Here is a 17,047-nt window from a genome sequence, read left to right as displayed (position 1 = left end):
CAATTTACTTCTATATATTATCGCCATCAGTCTTTTAAATCCCATCCAGAAAGAAACGGATCAAGCTTGTTTCAATCTGGACAAAAAAACTTTCCGACGCCTGAAGTTAAAACGCGAGTTCTCCGTCCCTGTTCCCGTTTTTTTTACATTTGAACTATTGTTCGCGGGAGCTTATAGCAGAAATTGATTTAAGCTCATTTCAAATGTCATTGGTTTTAATTTTATTCTGTTTCGCATTGGTTAGTGTGAAATTAACCTTTTCAGGTGTGAATTACGACACTTATTCCTTTGTCCATTTGGAATAAATGCACTTTCTCCCTCTCTTTCTCTACCTTGACAGTAAAAAACCATCAGTTAGCATTAAGGGATGAAGGCCCTGCTAAGCGTTGTGTGTAATCCGTCTTAATACGCCGTTTGGTAATAAAAGCAGAGTCCAAGGTGTGATAACGATTCATCCCCACTGATTTATAAATCATACTTTGTGTACATTCCTCTTGCATCATGTCTCCTCAACCGCGCTTAATTCGACAAAGCACAATTAGGCCCGTGTGATGCATTGCGATGTGTTGTTAGCTTGTTAAGATTAGCATACAGCAGATAGCGCTTTTAGCTCCCACTCCCCGCAAACACAGTTATCAGCCGCTGTTTGAATAGCAGCTTGCTTGACTGAGTGGTCTCATTTTGAGCTGCGTTGGATGATAAGGGACGTGAGCTCTGCCGCTTCGCCCCAGCGTCGCTTTATTTAGCATAGAGAGAGAGAGACCCCTGGTTCATTTGTGACATGGATATGCTTTCAGTCAATGTTTGTCTTGCTGCTGCAGAGTCAACATTGACAAAAGCTTGATCACGGCGTCCCTGGAGAAATTAGTTTAGTTGGGTAATGGTTGAAAACACATTCATGAACTGGATTTTTCTTTTTCCAGTCTCAGGATGTAGTTTGTAGCCACTCGGCTCTGAAATCAGCTTACCCTCTATGTGACACGTTGGGCGTCCAAATGTGGTGCTCTGAAGCTGCCAGTGAGTTGCTGCTCAGGCATCAAACCATCGTGTGCCAGGTTTCAGGAGAAAGCTCTTTTAGGAATATGCCAAATAACAGAGAATCTGGAGGGAAGGTGCTTAACTGTTGAGTCCAAACCAACAACGACAGTGTTATTTTGTTTTTTGGCTCCGTATTCAACCAGATTGGATTTTAAAATGAAACCAAAGACGAGGTTGAAGAGTCGACTCCCAGATTTTTACACGCAGGTATAAACCTTAGACTGTGTTTAAAGATGGACGACAGGAGTAATAGTGAAGCCAATGTGTGTTGATCGCCCCCTGGTGGCTGGCTGCAGTATAGGTCATTAGCCCTGCCTCCCCCATGTTAGCAGATTGGAAGCTAACGTTATGTTTGAAAAGTAGAGATAGTTAGTAATAAACCACATAAATAACATCAAATAACATTTTATAAGCGAAAACAGAATCATTTTAATTTGCACGCCTCTGTGATCGTGTTAGGTAAAGAGGATTGACAGCTGACACTGAAAAATAATTGATAGAGCAAGTGCGAGGGCGGGACCTTGCTACCGTGGCCCCACCCCCAAAGACTCCAAATGATACGATTGAAGCTAGAAGGCAGTGTTGGGCTCATTTCTGGATAGTGGGAGGAAGTGGAGATGCACCAGCCATCTTTATTTACAACCTATCGTATAAACAGTGCAGGAATTATTCCTCAATTTCAGGGGACACTGCCTCCAAGTGATCATATAAAGTCCTTGTGGTTAATCATAGGAAATACTTTGTTGGTAAAGATGTCCTCCGGGCTCCAGCCCACAGACATTCACAGACAGTTTGGATCTGCAGCTCCACAGACCTCTTGTTGTCTTCAATGAAACACCTGCTGTTGCCTGATTGAGATCAGGTGACCGCTATAAAAATAACTCCCTGTTCGCCTTTTCACCACGATCAGCATCATTTTCCTGCCTGATTGTTCTTCAGGGGGACTTTACGTTTAAAGCTCCGTGAAACTTACACTGTTCAGCACTCGATGCGGACGAGGCCTCCGTCAAACACCGTTAAAGTTGAAGAAAAGAGCAGCTGTTGTGATGTGGCTCTGGTCCCGAATAAATAAATACACAAGCAAAACCCTCTCGTGTGCAGACCCAGACCCGGTGACCGGGAGCATGGAGTCGGCCATTGCTGTGGAGCTCAACCCCTGGGTGGAGTACGAGTTCCGGGTCGTGGCGAGCAACGCGATTGGGACCGGAGATCCCAGTGCGCCTTCGAGGGGAGTGAGGACTAAAGAAGCAGGTAAATCCTATGTGCCCATCAGTGCACGTCACTTTCCCCTCGTCAATGAGCTCAATTTTAATTGGGTAAGATGTTAAAAATCAATAAGATGCTTACATGAATTTCAAGAAGTTTGTTTTTTTCTTTTAATGCAGCTGACACAGCAGAATCAACCATTTAAAGCAACTCAGAATTCACCAACACATCCTGGATCTGCTGCTGCTTGTTATCTCCTCTCTAATATGTAATAATTACAAAGGTCGGCGGTCAATCAGAAGTGGAGTATTTTATATGTTTAATCTCCTTCATCGTAATTAACAGACTAATTACTGTATCTCCACACGGCCGCGTTAATCCGTCCTAGAATTTACAGCAATGATCCACTCACCAGAAAAAAGGGTGTAAAATTCAAAACCACGAACCAAATACACAATAACCACGTTCCTTTTGTGTTCTGGTTCTGTTAAATGTCTGTTATACACACAAGATGCATTTTATAATCTTCATAAACATTCTAATCATCAATCAAATGTAGGACAAATGATCAGGGCCTGTAAACAGTTTAGTGGGGGAGTGAGATGCAGCGTTAACCTTTTCTTTCCTCTTGCACACAGTCCCAGCAGTGGCACCAGCGAATGTGAGTGGGGGAAATGGCCGCAGGCACGAACTGGTGATCTCATGGGAGGTAGGTCCTTCGCCAAAGTCTCTCTGTTGCACGAGCCAAAACACACAAATGTCACAGTGGTGTTTGTGCAAACTGCAATTTTTTTGTGTTGAATAAACAGGGGTTAATGGAAGCTTTTTATTTCGTCTCCTCTCACTCAAACATCATGTGTGCAGCTTCTCGTTGTATCTAGGAATGTCAACGACTTGACATTCAAACCTTGAAGTGTTTTCAAAACTCCAGAGAACCTCTTATTTTCACATTAATTACGGTATCTTCACTACGTAAATGAGAGAGGCCTTGAAATCCAAGGTGCTTTCTAATAGAGGCTGAAAAATTTCTTGGAATTCAAATATAAATCTTTTAACTATTATCCAGAGTTCAACCAGTGTTTCCTGTTTAATTTGAATGTTATTAATTTCTGAATATGCAGCCATTCCAAACAGACACTGACTTAGTCTCAAATACATGATGTGTGGTATGAGCATCTATTCGCCTCAATTGTGGTGGATGAACTACTCCCATCATCAATCAACAGCATTAGAATGAATAGAATTTAATCGATTTTTAATTTGCATTGATAAACAATTATCTATAGTATAATATAGTTTCTAGTGATTATATTATATGAGCCATGTTGGGTGACTATGAGAGTAGATGTTTTATTTGTATGCTGTTAATGTTTCCTGTAGAGTTCAAACAGTGGGATTTCAGCCCTTTGAGACAAATTATAATTTGTAAATATGGGCTTTACAAATAGGAAATTGATTAGTTGATTGATTGATGATCTAAACTAAACATTAATATGTAAAAACTAAAACACTTTCAATAATAAAAGACTTTGAACAAACAGGCTCTGTCGCAGTGGACTCCATCACGACGACAATGGTCCAGCAGTGGGTTTTTATTTGCTGAGGCTCAATAACTGATTATCAGAAAATATTTGCCAAATGAAGTTAATAAACAACAAGATAAATATAAATGTTGATTGTGATGAGTTTATTCTTATTAAATTCACTTTATAAGCCAGTTATTCTAAACCCTTTTCTGCTTGTGACCCTCTGGAACAAAGCCCTGCCTACACTACTGAAACCACCAGGTATGAAAGTATTTTACACAATAAATTATGGAAAGAAATTTATTGGGTGTAAAAATTTAAACGTGACAATTAATTTGTAGTGAGGGGAAAATGTATCATCACCCCCCCCGCTGCTCAGAACAGTCCTGAAGCCTGATCCAGAAGAGACAAAAACAAGCAACGTTCCACTTTAAACTGAAACCACAGCTTCACCACGTTCCTACAGGATTTCATCTGTCACTAAATAATAAATCATGTATAACTTAATAATCATGTAGCGGTCGTGTGGCATTCATTAAATAGCGTCACTTTTTCCTGCATGGGAATTCGTGTCAGACATTATTAAAGAGGATGAAAACACGGTTGATGGACGACGCTCGTCCTCGTGCTTCCTGAGCTTGAGGAAAAAACTAACGCTCTGATGATTTGATGATTTTCTGATTCAGGTGATTGACTGTGTGTGTTAGTTTACAGTCAGTTGCGTTCCTTTTAGGTGGGATATGATGGGGGGGGGGGGGTGCTGGGGACCTGCGTTTTCTTTCCTTTCCTATTCCCTGAACCATCAAAGTGGGATCTAATTAAAACATAGAGGAGTCGTTTGAGCAGCTCGAGTGAGAAAATGATGAGAGGAGTCGGGAGATGCTCTTAAAATGGGAGAAGAAAGATGTTCGGTGGGATTTTCAGCAGGATTTAAAGAACCCAGCTGAGGAGGTCGACGGCTGTGACAGAGGTGTTCCTGTGGTGAACTTAGTTCTGGTTAAATTGGACGCTTTATTTTTATCTAGTTGAAAAAAGAGCTGAAGCTTAAATTCCAGCGGGAACGTTATTGATTGAATTAGTCAAAAAAATTCAGATTAATGGAGACGCTTGTTTCCAGTCTTTCTTTCCTCTAGTGTGTTATATAGGTTGCTTGTAAAAGCAAATTCAAGAAGTTAAGAAAGCCCAAAGTTCATGTTGCTCCTCTCCCCCTCAGAAAATCCTCCTCCTGAAACCTCTCATCAGTCGTCCAACATATTATTTTTACAAAAAAAAACATTTGCATAATGCACGGCTGGCGGCTAGTCTGGCCGGTTCCCTTACTAAGCCAGGTAGAGTGAGAGCGGAGGCCAACATTTCATTCTCGCGCTCGAGCTGCAGCCTAGGACAGCATGAGGAAAGGTTTCCTGAACATTACACGATTGTGAACCTTTTCAAGTAACAAATCCAAATTTAAATTAGTAGCCTGAATATGTCTCGTTCAAGATTTTAACGAAATACAATTGATTTAACACAGATTTAGGTAGTTCCGAATGAAGTTTTAAAAGGATCAGTGTGTAACTGCAACATGCAACTTCAACACCAGAGGTCACCTAATTCTACACACTGCACCTTTAAACTTGCAACATTATAAATGGTTGTATTTAGCGTAGTGAGCTGTTTGAGATTTAAGCTTAAAGGTCGCTTGAGTCACCGTCCCCTGGGAAAGCTCAACGTGCTGCTGGAGGATTTTTCTGAAACTGTGTCCTGCACTAATGTACAATATCTAGCTCACACTGAGATTTGTAATACTGTGGAAGTCGTAGCAGAATAGCTGTCCAGCCACCAGCTGCAGAGACAAAGATAAAACAACACAGGTGAGGATGCACTCAGCTCCCAGGGGACCCGTGATCCCTGGGATAGAAAACGCGACGCACATTCTATCCAGTGGAATAACACAGAGGTGGTGTGGTGGTCTGTGGAGGAGAGGGTCTGTGAGTCAGGAGAGGGCTCAGGTGAGCACCCGTCATTAGGGCAGGGTGACCTTTTTCCATTTCAGACAGCAGCGAGGGTACAGACCCATCTGCTGCAGCATTCCACAGGATTTTCTCAGACTGGGGTTTTACTGAATTTGAAATCCTCGCTGGAGGATTCGATCAGGTGGAGCCGGATTCAGCTGCTCCACGACGGAACAAACCAGATGAGAAGGATCCAACAGGCGCTGAATTGATTTGCCCTCAGTTCAGCGGCCTGTTGGTTAACTATGACCCCGGAAGACTGAGAATCTCCACACACAGATTAGAGCGTGTTCACTGGGGCAAGAGTGGTTTTCCACCAGAGCAGAGGTTGAAGGGCTTATTGTAAAAAAGGAAGCATCTGAAGCGGGATGAGGAAAGTTGAACTGGTCCCAAATGGATTCAAGTCACAACAGCAATAAATAATTCAGTATGAATATTTTATAACAAACAGTACGGTGGCAAAGCAACTTAAGGAAACACTCATAAAGAGACACAAAACATATTCATCAATCTATTCGCCGACAAATGGAAAACGTGCTGAGAATATTTACAACACAAGTGTTTCCAGGAGACACTATATATTTATGGTGGTTGAGACACGCTTGCTGTGGGACTCGTGAAGTTATCAGCTATAAAATGACATAAATGCTTATTTTAACATTAGGATTGTTGGCATCTTATTGGTATTATTAGAATTCCGATTTCAAGTAATGTCTTTAAATACATTTAATTAATTGAGAAACAGGTTGACGACACTTGTTGATCTGAAAAACACAAGGTTAGCATTTACTTTGGTGTGTTTATGTCAGGTTATTTGAATTATCAGGTTAAAGAGTCACAGCCGCCTCCACCCTTTTTAGGGTCCTGCAATAATCGTGGCTGTTTTCTTTATCTGCATGATTCCTTATGTTGTTGAACTATCAGGGACAGATGTGAAATACAACCTGTTCAAGTAGAACTAAGACACAATAATTGACCCTGTGATTCTATTACATTTCAGGGTCCCCTCATTGGCTCTCCTTATTTTAAGTTACGGAGCATATATGCACGTGTCGTTGACTGTGGGCACAAGCATCTCCTTTATCAGAAACAGTAGCTCAAGCTCATATCTCTTTGCATTTTAAACAGTTTCATGTTTTACTGTGTTGGAAATTTACTTAACCATGCAGGGTGTCAGAGTTCGAGGGCACAACTTGGTCGCAATTAAAGAATTTGCTGACACAGCTCAAAGTGGGCCAGCGACACCGTGTATCAGCCAGAGCCGCAGCAGCAGCCGGCCAAGTGATTAAGATGTAGTGAATTTAAAATGTGGTCCCACGAGAGACCAACAACGATGATTAACCTTGAGTCGCGGAGTCGTTCCTAATAAATCCATGGGATGTTTATGAATATCCGATTGTACTCTTCCATCTTGACAATGATTGTACGCAGTGTAATAAATCTCTGGCTAAGTAAAGAGGATATTAGTGTGAATCGTTTCCAAGTGGACAGCTTGGCCCTCGGCCAGGTTCAGGGCTGCAGCATGTTCAGAATTACTATTTGCAAAGCCTCGAGAATTTGCAATGGAGATCGGTGGAAGGATATATTAACAGGGGAGCGGCGAACAGATGTGGAAGCAACTGACAGTTATTCTTGTAGTTATTAAGTATGGGAGCCCGACTGCCACCGGGAAGATAACCTTCACACGAGCAGAAGTGCACCTCGGTGGCACATCATGGAGGATAATGTCCGTTCCAGATGGGATGGAGTTTGGTGGCGGACCGTTTTCCTATTTATAACTCGAGAGGGTCATTAGGCGTGCAGAGAATGACACAGTGCACGACCTCTATGTAAATAAATACAGGACCCCAATGTTAGGGGAACAATAAAAGGGGGGGGGGGGGGGGTCTCTTTATTCCAGTTACACAAAGCAGCCACTGCAGATAAGTTTGATATAAAACCTGCAGATATAGAGTCAATTCGAATGAGGGCCTCCACCAAAGAGGGGATGTTTTAATCGCTGGCTGTGGATTGCACCAAAACTACTTTACTGATTTTAATTAAACTTGGTGGAAGGTTTCGGGTATGGGCAAATACTAATCCCTTCATTTCTGGTGCATATTAGATATTTCATTTTTCATTTTTTCTCCATAGGATAAGATAGGATCAGGGATGTTCTCTAAGTGCCCTTCCACTTACATGTCTGCTTGTTTTTAAAGCCTTGAACGGTCGGGCTCCTTCCTGTATCTGTGGCCTTGTACACATCTGGTTTTAACATGTTTTTTTGTTGTGATCCGATCCGTGCGTACAAGTGTGAACACACTCAGATCAGAAGGCAGTCTGTGAACGCACACATCGCACACATCTGGAAACTCAGGTTGGGTGAAAAAAACACATAATTTATTCTCAACACATCGGAATTATGTGTTAATTTGGATGTAGATCGGAGGAGTGGGATGTGATCACACGTGGTCACAGGAGACACACTCAGGACACGTTTTGATATCGGGTGTGAACACACGTACCTGACGCTGGCCACTTGTGATCGGATCTCTCAGGACAGATGTTAATAGCAGATGTGCACAGGGTTTAAAAGTTTAAAGTATTTTGTGGTAATTTATCTTGTAATATTTTATGTTTTGGATTCGATTACTTGCATTTTGTTTTGTTTTATTGTAAAGCACTTGTTACTTGGTTTTAAATGGTACAATTATAGTTATTGTTACAATTATAAGTTTATCACTCAGAATGATTCAATTACTGTCGCAATTAAATTCCTGAATCTGCAGCTTCATTGATATCAACTTGTCCCTGTTTACAGAGGAAATAAACAAATAAATGACTATTTAATAGAATAAAAGCAAAAGTATAATATAAAGTTCCTCATTAAAATATAAGTAAGTCGAGGTAATGAGGATGCAAAGAGGATACAATAGCAGTTAAGTGACTGGCATAGATAAGTATGTTAAATAACAATAATAATACTATAATACTATGATGAATGTGAAAGTCTGAGTGTAAACATTACTCAGTCTGCTCTGTTTTTATTCACTTCACTGGAGTTCAGGCTTTTTACCTGATGAAGTAAAGAACTTCTTAATGCCTCCACTGAGACCATTGTATGGAACAGGGAGTAGTCACCCATCGATAAGTGTGTCAGGATCACTGGGCGCCGCTGTGATGTTCTATTTAGATGCACTGTCCTCCTTTCGGTTCTTGGCATTTTTACGTGGTTTTAGTTCTGCCCTATTTCTTCTCCTTTCTGCTAAGTGCTTTTGGAAATAAATCAGGAGTCGGCTGGTGATCAATGCAGATGGATATTAAAGGAGACGGCTCGGGAATGTTCACCCTCTTCTGGCAGTCGAGGCGTGTGAGCGCTCGGCAGTTCCTCCTCTCCGATCGCCTGTGAAGAGTTGTCAGAGCCTGGACGGCCACGGTGGGCCGGGTTATTAAGCAGGATGAATGACTCGACAGTCACAGCAGCTTCATTCAGCCGTCTCATTAGATGGCTGACGCTCAGACACCGCTCTTTTCTCGGGGAGCCATTGGTGGGGGTGGGGGGGGGGGGGGGCCATTAGCGATGCCCCCACCGTCACCGGGCCCCTCCAGCAGATTCTACTCAGTCATTGCAGCCGTCACAGTCTCCTCACTTATCTGGGACGATCTCAACTCAAACCCACAAGTGCTTTGACATTTAACAAGCTAATTCATTCATGCAGTTTTTTTTTGTTTTTATTTTTAAAGACCCATATTCCTTGGCACGCCTTTAAAAGCATTGTTCCTGCTTCGATAAAATAACTTTGATGCTAGCTAATTAATTCCCACTTATCATCTCTGTAATCAGGGAGTCGTGCTGATTGGTCGCCGTTGAATGAAACGTGAACTACACCTCCGCCGCTGCCTCTGCAGACTGGATGGTGTAATTTGGGGGCGATGCCTTCAGGGGACCATAGACCATACTCCAAGCCCGTATGCAAATCAACACATTAGAGTGCGAGCCGCAGCCTTGTTGCCAAAAACAGGTGTACAGGTGTTTGCCATTTATTAAATTTCGCCAAAGATTGACTCCCTGCAGCTCCTGTTTTAATTAGATTCCAGCCCACTTAATGAATTGGCAGTTGATTTGATTAAGCGCAGAGCAGCTGTGGAAAGGCAGCTCCCAGTTTGCCCACTTTCAGGAAGGACCACGGATTAACACCGCACCCGTCACACACACACAGATGCCGGGTCCCAGGAATCCTCCCGTCAGACATGGGAAGATAAATAGCAACATAATGGGAGCGACTGAGCCAGTTATTATTTGTTTCCATTACTCAGGAGTGAGGTTATCTTTATCAACCCCGGCTGACAGATACAGTAAATGAGAAGGAAATTGAAAATCGGTTATATGGCTCCATACCACAGAGGAAAAAACCTAACCCTGATTTTTGGTATCTTTTGGGAGCAACCATCTTTATTTAATGTGCTCCTTGATTTTTTGGTTTGGCCCATGTCCCATCGGCTGACATGGAGGAGGCAGGGTTTATGACCTTTACTGCAGACAGCCACCAGGGGGCGATCCAGATGATGTCGTCCATGTTTATACACAGACTGTGGTGCATGCATACATTTCGGATGATTTAAGGCTGAGCTTAATTAACAATGTAATTAATTATGTAATGATATATACCAAAACACTCCATTGGTTTAAATGTAAGACTCCAATGTCAATCCAACTTCTGCATTCCACCTCACTTAATAATAATTGATAAATAGCAACATAATGGGCGCAACTGGGACAGTTATTATTTGTTTCCATAACTCAGGAGTGAGGTTATCTTTATCAACACTGCCTGACAGATACAGTAAATGAGTAGGAAATTTAAAATAGCATTATATACCACAGAGGAAAAAAACTAAGCCTGCTTTTTGGCTTCTCTTCAATGAAAACCTTGTTTGAAATGAATACGCTGCTCAAATGAGTAAAGAAAGAATTCACCTTCAGTGCCTGAGCCAGGTTTTGCACTTCCACTCGAGTCATCACTCCTCTCCTTCTGATTCCTCCAGCCCGTCTCTGAGGAGTTCCAGAACGGCGAGGGCTTCGGCTACATCGTGGCTTTCCGCGCCAACGGGACCCGGGGCTGGAAGGAGAAGATGGTGACTTCGGCCGACTCCACCACGTACAAGTACCGAGACGAGACCTTCCCCCCCCTCACCCCGTTCGAGGTGAAGGTCGGCGTGTACAACAACAAGGGAGACGGGCCCTTCAGCAAAGTCGTTGTCATCCACTCTGCTGAGGGGGGTAAGTGGATATTTGTGATTGTGTGGATTTAAAAAGAGAAAAAGGGAAGTTAGTTGTTTTTTAGTGTTTAATGATTTAACGTCTTGATTCACAGAACCGAGGGAAGCACCAACCGATGTGAAGGCTCAGAGCTTTTCTTCATCGGAAATCCGGGTCACCTGGAAGCCTCCCACTCCCGGCCCCGGGAGGCCGAGAGGATACGAGGTTTGTGTACATTCTCTAATCGGGGTTGTGTTTGCGTGCAACACGTGCACATCTACATTTTGCGTGTGACATTTTGCGTGCAGCGTAGCATATACCTTCGTGCACGTTGTTGAAGTCAACGCGGTCAATTTGTGTTTAAAGGTCAGCTACTGGAAAGACATGGAGCAGGAAGAGTCGGGAAAGAAGCAGCGAACCGTGAAAAACGAAACATCCATGGTGCTGACGCGACTGGACGGCAACAGCGTGTATCTCATCATCGTGAAAGGGTTCAACAGCATCGGCCAGGGTCCTGCCAGCGCTGCCGTCACGGCCAAAACCAGGAAAGCCCGTGAGTGCAGCTCTGAGTCTAATCGTGTTCTGCTTTATATATAGCACAGAGGCTCCCTGATAAGATGGCTTTGAATATCCTTGTTAAAAAAAGTGTGGCGTTTGACCTCATTGGTCCGAGAACGCTGCTTTGAATTCGATTTCCGAGAGTTTTGAATTCTCCCCTCAGCTCCGGCTCAACCTCCTGCCAACCTCATGTGGATTCAGGAGGGCAACAACGTGTCTTTGAGCTGGGACCCCGTGAAGGCCAAAGACAATGAGTCTGATGTCATCGGTTACATGGTAATGAGCCGTTTCCAAAGTCACGTCTGCTCAGTTTGAAACTAAAATGTATATTCCTATCGAAAAGTGTCAGAAATATAGAACCACAGGAGTCTCCTGACTAAATTAGCCTGACCCAGTATCTGTTTTTATTTTTATTTTCTGTTTGTTGTTTTTCTGTCAAGTTGATTTGATGAGTTGGCTGAAAGATGAGAGGCACAAACCTTAGTCTGTAGATAAAGATGGACAACAGGTCTCTACTTCTTCTCGCTGTACAAGAATGAAGCCAGAGTAACCCTGATTAAGGTGCCGCTGGTTATTTGGAGTCTGCCCCCTGGTGATCGTAAGGTGCAGCTGCTCTGTCCCTGTTTTCATAGCTTTAAATAACTAATTGAAGTCTAATTTACTGGACCTAGATCTACCTTGAGTGGGAGCAACCATCTTTATTTAATGTGCCCTTTGACTTTTTAGTTTGGTCCATGTCCCATCTGCTGACATGGAGGAGGCAGGGTTTATGACCTTTACTGCAGACAGCCACCAGGGGCCGATCAAGAAGATGTTGTCCATGTTTATACACAGTCTGTGGTGCATACTACTTGTTGGATTGGTATAAGGCTGAGCTTAATTAACAATGTAATTAATGACGTGAGGATTTATACCAAAATACTCCATTTGTTTAAATGTAAGACTCCAATGTCAATCCAACTGTTGCATTCCAACTAAATTAATAATAAATGATGATGATAATAATAATAATTCAAAATTTAAACATTTTGGGAAACAGAAACATCTCATCACCTCAAAGGTCACAGTTATAACTTTAATCTGAACCCAGCAGGTGTTCACTGATGAGTCTCCACCATGTGAACTGTTCACACAGTGAAAACCTGAAGTGACTCTGTGCTCGTGTCCCGCAGGTGTTGCTCAAGCAGGAGGGCAGAGGTCACAACCAGGTGACCAGAACCATCAACCCGTCCACCATGCTCTCACTGCCCGAGGGAGGCACCTACATCATGGAGGTGCGAGCCCTCAGCGAAGGAGGAGAGGGAGCCGTCAGCTCCCAGGTTCGAGTCGTCACCTCCTCCGGTAAGCTCTATAGTATTTGTTACCCCCCACCCCCATCTCTCCCCCGGCTGTGCTCTCCTTCACATTGACCACTGAAATCCAATCTCCGAGCTCAGGCTGTTTTCTCTTAGTAGAGATCTTATGTTCTGCCCTTAATTGAGTCACCGCAGCTGTTGCATGAGCCAAGTTTTCCTTTGGCTAATACTGTTTTAATTACCTCACCCACACAAACCGTCCTGCTCCTGCACAGCCAATTAACTCCTAGGCAACAGGACGAGCAGGAAGTTCACCGCTCAACGTGCAACACGACCAAACTCCTCAGGGCGACGGCTTGTTGTCCTCCTCTTCCTCCTCCTCCTCCTCCTCCTCCTCCTCCTCCTCCTCCTTCACCGCCCCCTTCTTTCTTGTTCTTCCTCGCAAGAAAGAAAATGGAAATTTATTTATAGCTCCAATCTCCCTGAGTGTCAATGGAGTTATTCGGTATTAAAAATAAAATGTTTTGCATCTTTGTTTTCTCTGATGTTGACTCGTCTCTCTCTCTCTCTCTCTCTCTCTCTCTCTCTCTCTCTCTCTCTCTCTCTCTCTCTCTCTCTCTCTCTCTCTCTCTCTCAGGTGTTCGAGCAAAGAGCAGCCAGTGCTCGGTGCACCGTGTGCCTCACAGCCTCCCGTGGACAGCGCTGCTCCTGGTTCTTCTGGTGCCTTCGGCGTCCTGGTGAGGCCACTGCGCCCCCGTCCTCATCTCCACGGAGGGAGCCACCGGTCTTCGCTCCCTCATTCCCCCTCTGACTGCCTGCTTGCTCTGGCCTCTCCCACCTCAAAGGGCCCGAGGCCTGCCGAAGGGGGTCGAGTCTGCCAGTTGACGTTCAGCTCTTCCGAGTTCATCTGCCTTTTTGTTTCAGTCCCCCCCCCCCCCCCCCCCCCCTTGTTTATTTCCAGGGCTCCCGGAAAGTTATTTTTTTTTATTAGCTTTGTTGTCATCGACATCGGCGGTTAGTGTTGTACTGTCGTGTACATTGTGCGGAAAAGATTTTACTTTTTTTTTTTTTAACATCATGTGTTCCTCGCCCTTTGACTGGCATCGAACCACTTCCAGACGGCTCCTGCAGCTCCGCGGCTCCACAGAGCGTGAACAGTTCCTGGAAAGCTGCTGTGGTAGTAATACAGGGATCAGCCGGCCTGTTTCTTCTCATTACTTATCTGCATCAATTTACCCCTTGGCTGCCTAACAAGCAACGAAGCAGAAGCTCAGTAGAGATAAGTGCATTGTTTTCTTATTCACACATTGAGGAGGGGGGGGGGGAGAAAAAAAAAGTTTTTTATGGAACCAAGAATCTTACTATTTCCAGACTTGCTTTTTGTACATTGTGTTACCTTTAGAGACGAAGAACCCGTGGTGTGTGTCCGCTATGTCAGACTCTGTGTTTTGGTAGCGATGCTCGGTGATACAGTTCGTTGACTGTTGGATGTATGGAGGCGACAGGTGCTGACTCAGCTGTCGCTCCCCGAACACACAAATAGACAAAGACAAACTCTGTACGGACTCTTGTGTGTCAGTACGAATAAATGTGATGTATATTTTTAAATACTTGGTGTTTGTAATTTCTGGCGCTTTAGATATTGGTGATGATGCAAGAGGGTCACAGATGATTATTGTTCCGATCAGTCGGTTTCTGTCAAAGAAGTTAGAAAGAAAAAAGAAATGAAAAACAGAAGCAGGAGGATTTTCTACATTTAACCAAATGTCATACTGGTAAAAAATATATAATTGTGTCTATACAATGTTAGAAAAACTAAGAAAAGGTCGGGATCCAAAGATTTTCAATCTACAATCAAATAAAACTAAGAAAAGCGTCAAATTCTCTCATTTGAGAAGAAGAAAACACAAAAGTTTAGATTATATATTAAACTGATGAACTTAAGCTCTAAAATAAATCACTTGAAATCCACTTTTCTTCTCTGACTGATCCGAACGCAGCTGCATCAGACGGCTCTTCACTCGGAGAGGTCATCCCGTGTCTAATGTAAAAGCCTGAGTTGATTGAATTCTGCACACGTGGCATTAAAGGCCACAGAAACTTTTTTTTTCTGTGATAAAAGCAGCGCTGCAGATCCAAGAGCATCGCCCGGTCCTCTCAGGCTCCTCTCTCGCCTTGTCTGCACTAAAAAATACCTTATCTCTCGCTCGGCAGAAATCCAAATGAATTTGCCTCAAGTGTAATTAATGTTAGGAAGGGGGGGTGGGGGGTGGGGGGGGGGGGGGGATCTGTGGTCCTATACAGCCTGCTCACTCCAGCAGACCTTTCGCCCGGCTCTGCCTCCAGCTCCCCGGACTCTCCCATTACGGAGTCAGAGTGAACCAGGCTCGCCCGCTCAGGTTCAGACGAGGGGAACCGGCTCGAGCACATCAGATATAGACCCACAAAGGAGGAGGAGGAGGAGGAGGAGGAGGAGGAGGAAGAGGAGGAGGGAGGAGGAGGTGGAGGAAGGAGGACGGACGCCGCTCCCAGCTCCCTCTATCCCACGGATTTAGCCCCCTTGTGTTTTGGGTTCCACTCAGAGGGGGAGGATGAGAGGATGTGAGGTCGGTCTCCTCTTCCTCACTCTGTGCGTCATCCCGCCGGGCAGAGAGCAAAGCATTAGGCTGTTTAATGGGGACGGACGGGGTCTCGCGGCCCTTTTAGTCCGTCCAGTGACGTCAGCCCCCGGCACATACCTCCACACACAAGTGCTAATGTACCGACCTTTAATTATTCATGCAGCACCTGTCTGTGTTGGCGCATCTGATTTATGATAATGGATTATGTATACTGCAAGGGGACCCATTTGGTTCGGAGAGCCAGAAGCTCCAGTGTCAGCAGTTAAAACACCAACTACCCGCAGGAGCATGACAGAGTGAGCGAGTGTGTGCTCTAGTGTACTCTACTACTGTATGTTAGAGATAGTAATGATTATTTTAGGGCTAATGTGTGTCGCTTCAGACCAACAAAGTTTTAAATCGTAGTTGTGCTTTACAGCTCGTGTCGCACAGAGGAGCGTAGTTTTTCTACAAGAACGTTTTATATCATGAGATGTTATTAGAGTTTTAAATGGTTTTTGTGTTAGTTTCTTTTTTTTTTTACAAATTTAAAGGTGGTCTAATAAAAATGTTTTAAATGTGTCTGATGTTGCTCTACGTTTGGAATTCTCTTAATTCTCATAATAACGGTTTCAACCTAATTCAATTGTACTTTCACTTGATCTTACTTTATATATGTGGGTCTGCATATTAGTCATAGAGCATAATTAAAATATTATGTATGATATGAAACCTGGGGTAATGACACATGCATGTCATCAGATAAATTTCTATGCAGCTGCACAAAACATCCAGTTTCATAGAGGCTATATATAAAAATATATATGAATATATAACTAGTGGGTATTCTGATGGAGCCAGCTAATTTGTGTTTGCTCTTGGACGTCTCTGTGATGTTTGGATTTTCGGCCTGATGGTTCCCAGCGGCGGAGGCGGGGATGGCAGAGAATGAGAATTAGGGGGAAGTGTGCCATGTTCCTGCTGAGGACTGTGAACAGAGGGATTAAAGGAGCAGCTTTGCAGGGAGAGTCAACAGCCAGCGTTGTATTGCACCAGTCCAGTAATTATTGAAGTTATAATTGAAGTTGTCTCCTGACCTCTAAAAAGCAGCCGTGGTGGAGGAGCAGCATCGGGAAGCCACGGTTCTCAACGTGTTGTTCTGCCGAGTTTCGCAGGACATAAGAAAGTAATAATCATGTCTTTTCTCTGGCTTTGTTTACAGAAGAAGAATTTAAACTTGTACCTGTTTCTCTCCTGTGAGCTGCTAAATGATGATGAGGTCACCTTGGTCAAGATTTCAAAAATACTGTTTCTACTGTTTGAGAATTCATGTTCCCAGAGGTTGAATTGCAGCTCCACACCAAGGGAGGAAATGAAAGTTCAACTCAATAAATATAAAAAATCTTGTTTTGTTTTGCGATTGCATTATTATTTAAGCTCCCGAGAGGATGAAACCAGGCACTCATGTAGCTCCACATTCTCAATCATCCCCTCCACACTGTGACTTTCATAAATATGGACTGTAAATGAAATTAAAGACAAGTCAGAGTCAGATTTTCAATAAAGTTTAAAGACGGACGATCTCTTCCTC

General features: G+C 43.6%; 1 protein-coding gene across 1 annotated transcript in view; it reads left to right on the top strand.

The window, feature by feature from the left end:
- Positions 1 to 13,780, top strand: part of cntn5 (contactin 5) — a 100,895-nt gene extending 87,115 nt beyond the window's left edge. The window contains exons 17-24 of the mRNA XM_062386787.1: positions 2,140 to 2,289; positions 2,883 to 2,953; positions 10,790 to 11,024; positions 11,119 to 11,228; positions 11,370 to 11,556; positions 11,725 to 11,837; positions 12,734 to 12,902; positions 13,494 to 13,780. Of these exons, the coding sequence (XP_062242771.1) occupies positions 2,140 to 2,289; positions 2,883 to 2,953; positions 10,790 to 11,024; positions 11,119 to 11,228; positions 11,370 to 11,556; positions 11,725 to 11,837; positions 12,734 to 12,902; positions 13,494 to 13,597 (1,139 nt within the window). The 3' untranslated portion in view covers positions 13,598 to 13,780. The remainder of the gene's footprint in view (positions 1 to 2,139; positions 2,290 to 2,882; positions 2,954 to 10,789; positions 11,025 to 11,118; positions 11,229 to 11,369; positions 11,557 to 11,724; positions 11,838 to 12,733; positions 12,903 to 13,493) is intronic.
- The last annotated feature ends 3,267 nt before the right edge of the window (positions 13,781 to 17,047 follow it).

The sequence above is a fragment of the Platichthys flesus genome, chromosome 4 (genome assembly GCF_949316205.1).
Source record: "Platichthys flesus chromosome 4, fPlaFle2.1, whole genome shotgun sequence".
NCBI classification, from domain to species: Eukaryota; Metazoa; Chordata; class Actinopteri; order Pleuronectiformes; family Pleuronectidae; genus Platichthys; species Platichthys flesus.
This window is presented reverse-complemented; position numbering and strand designations above follow the sequence as displayed.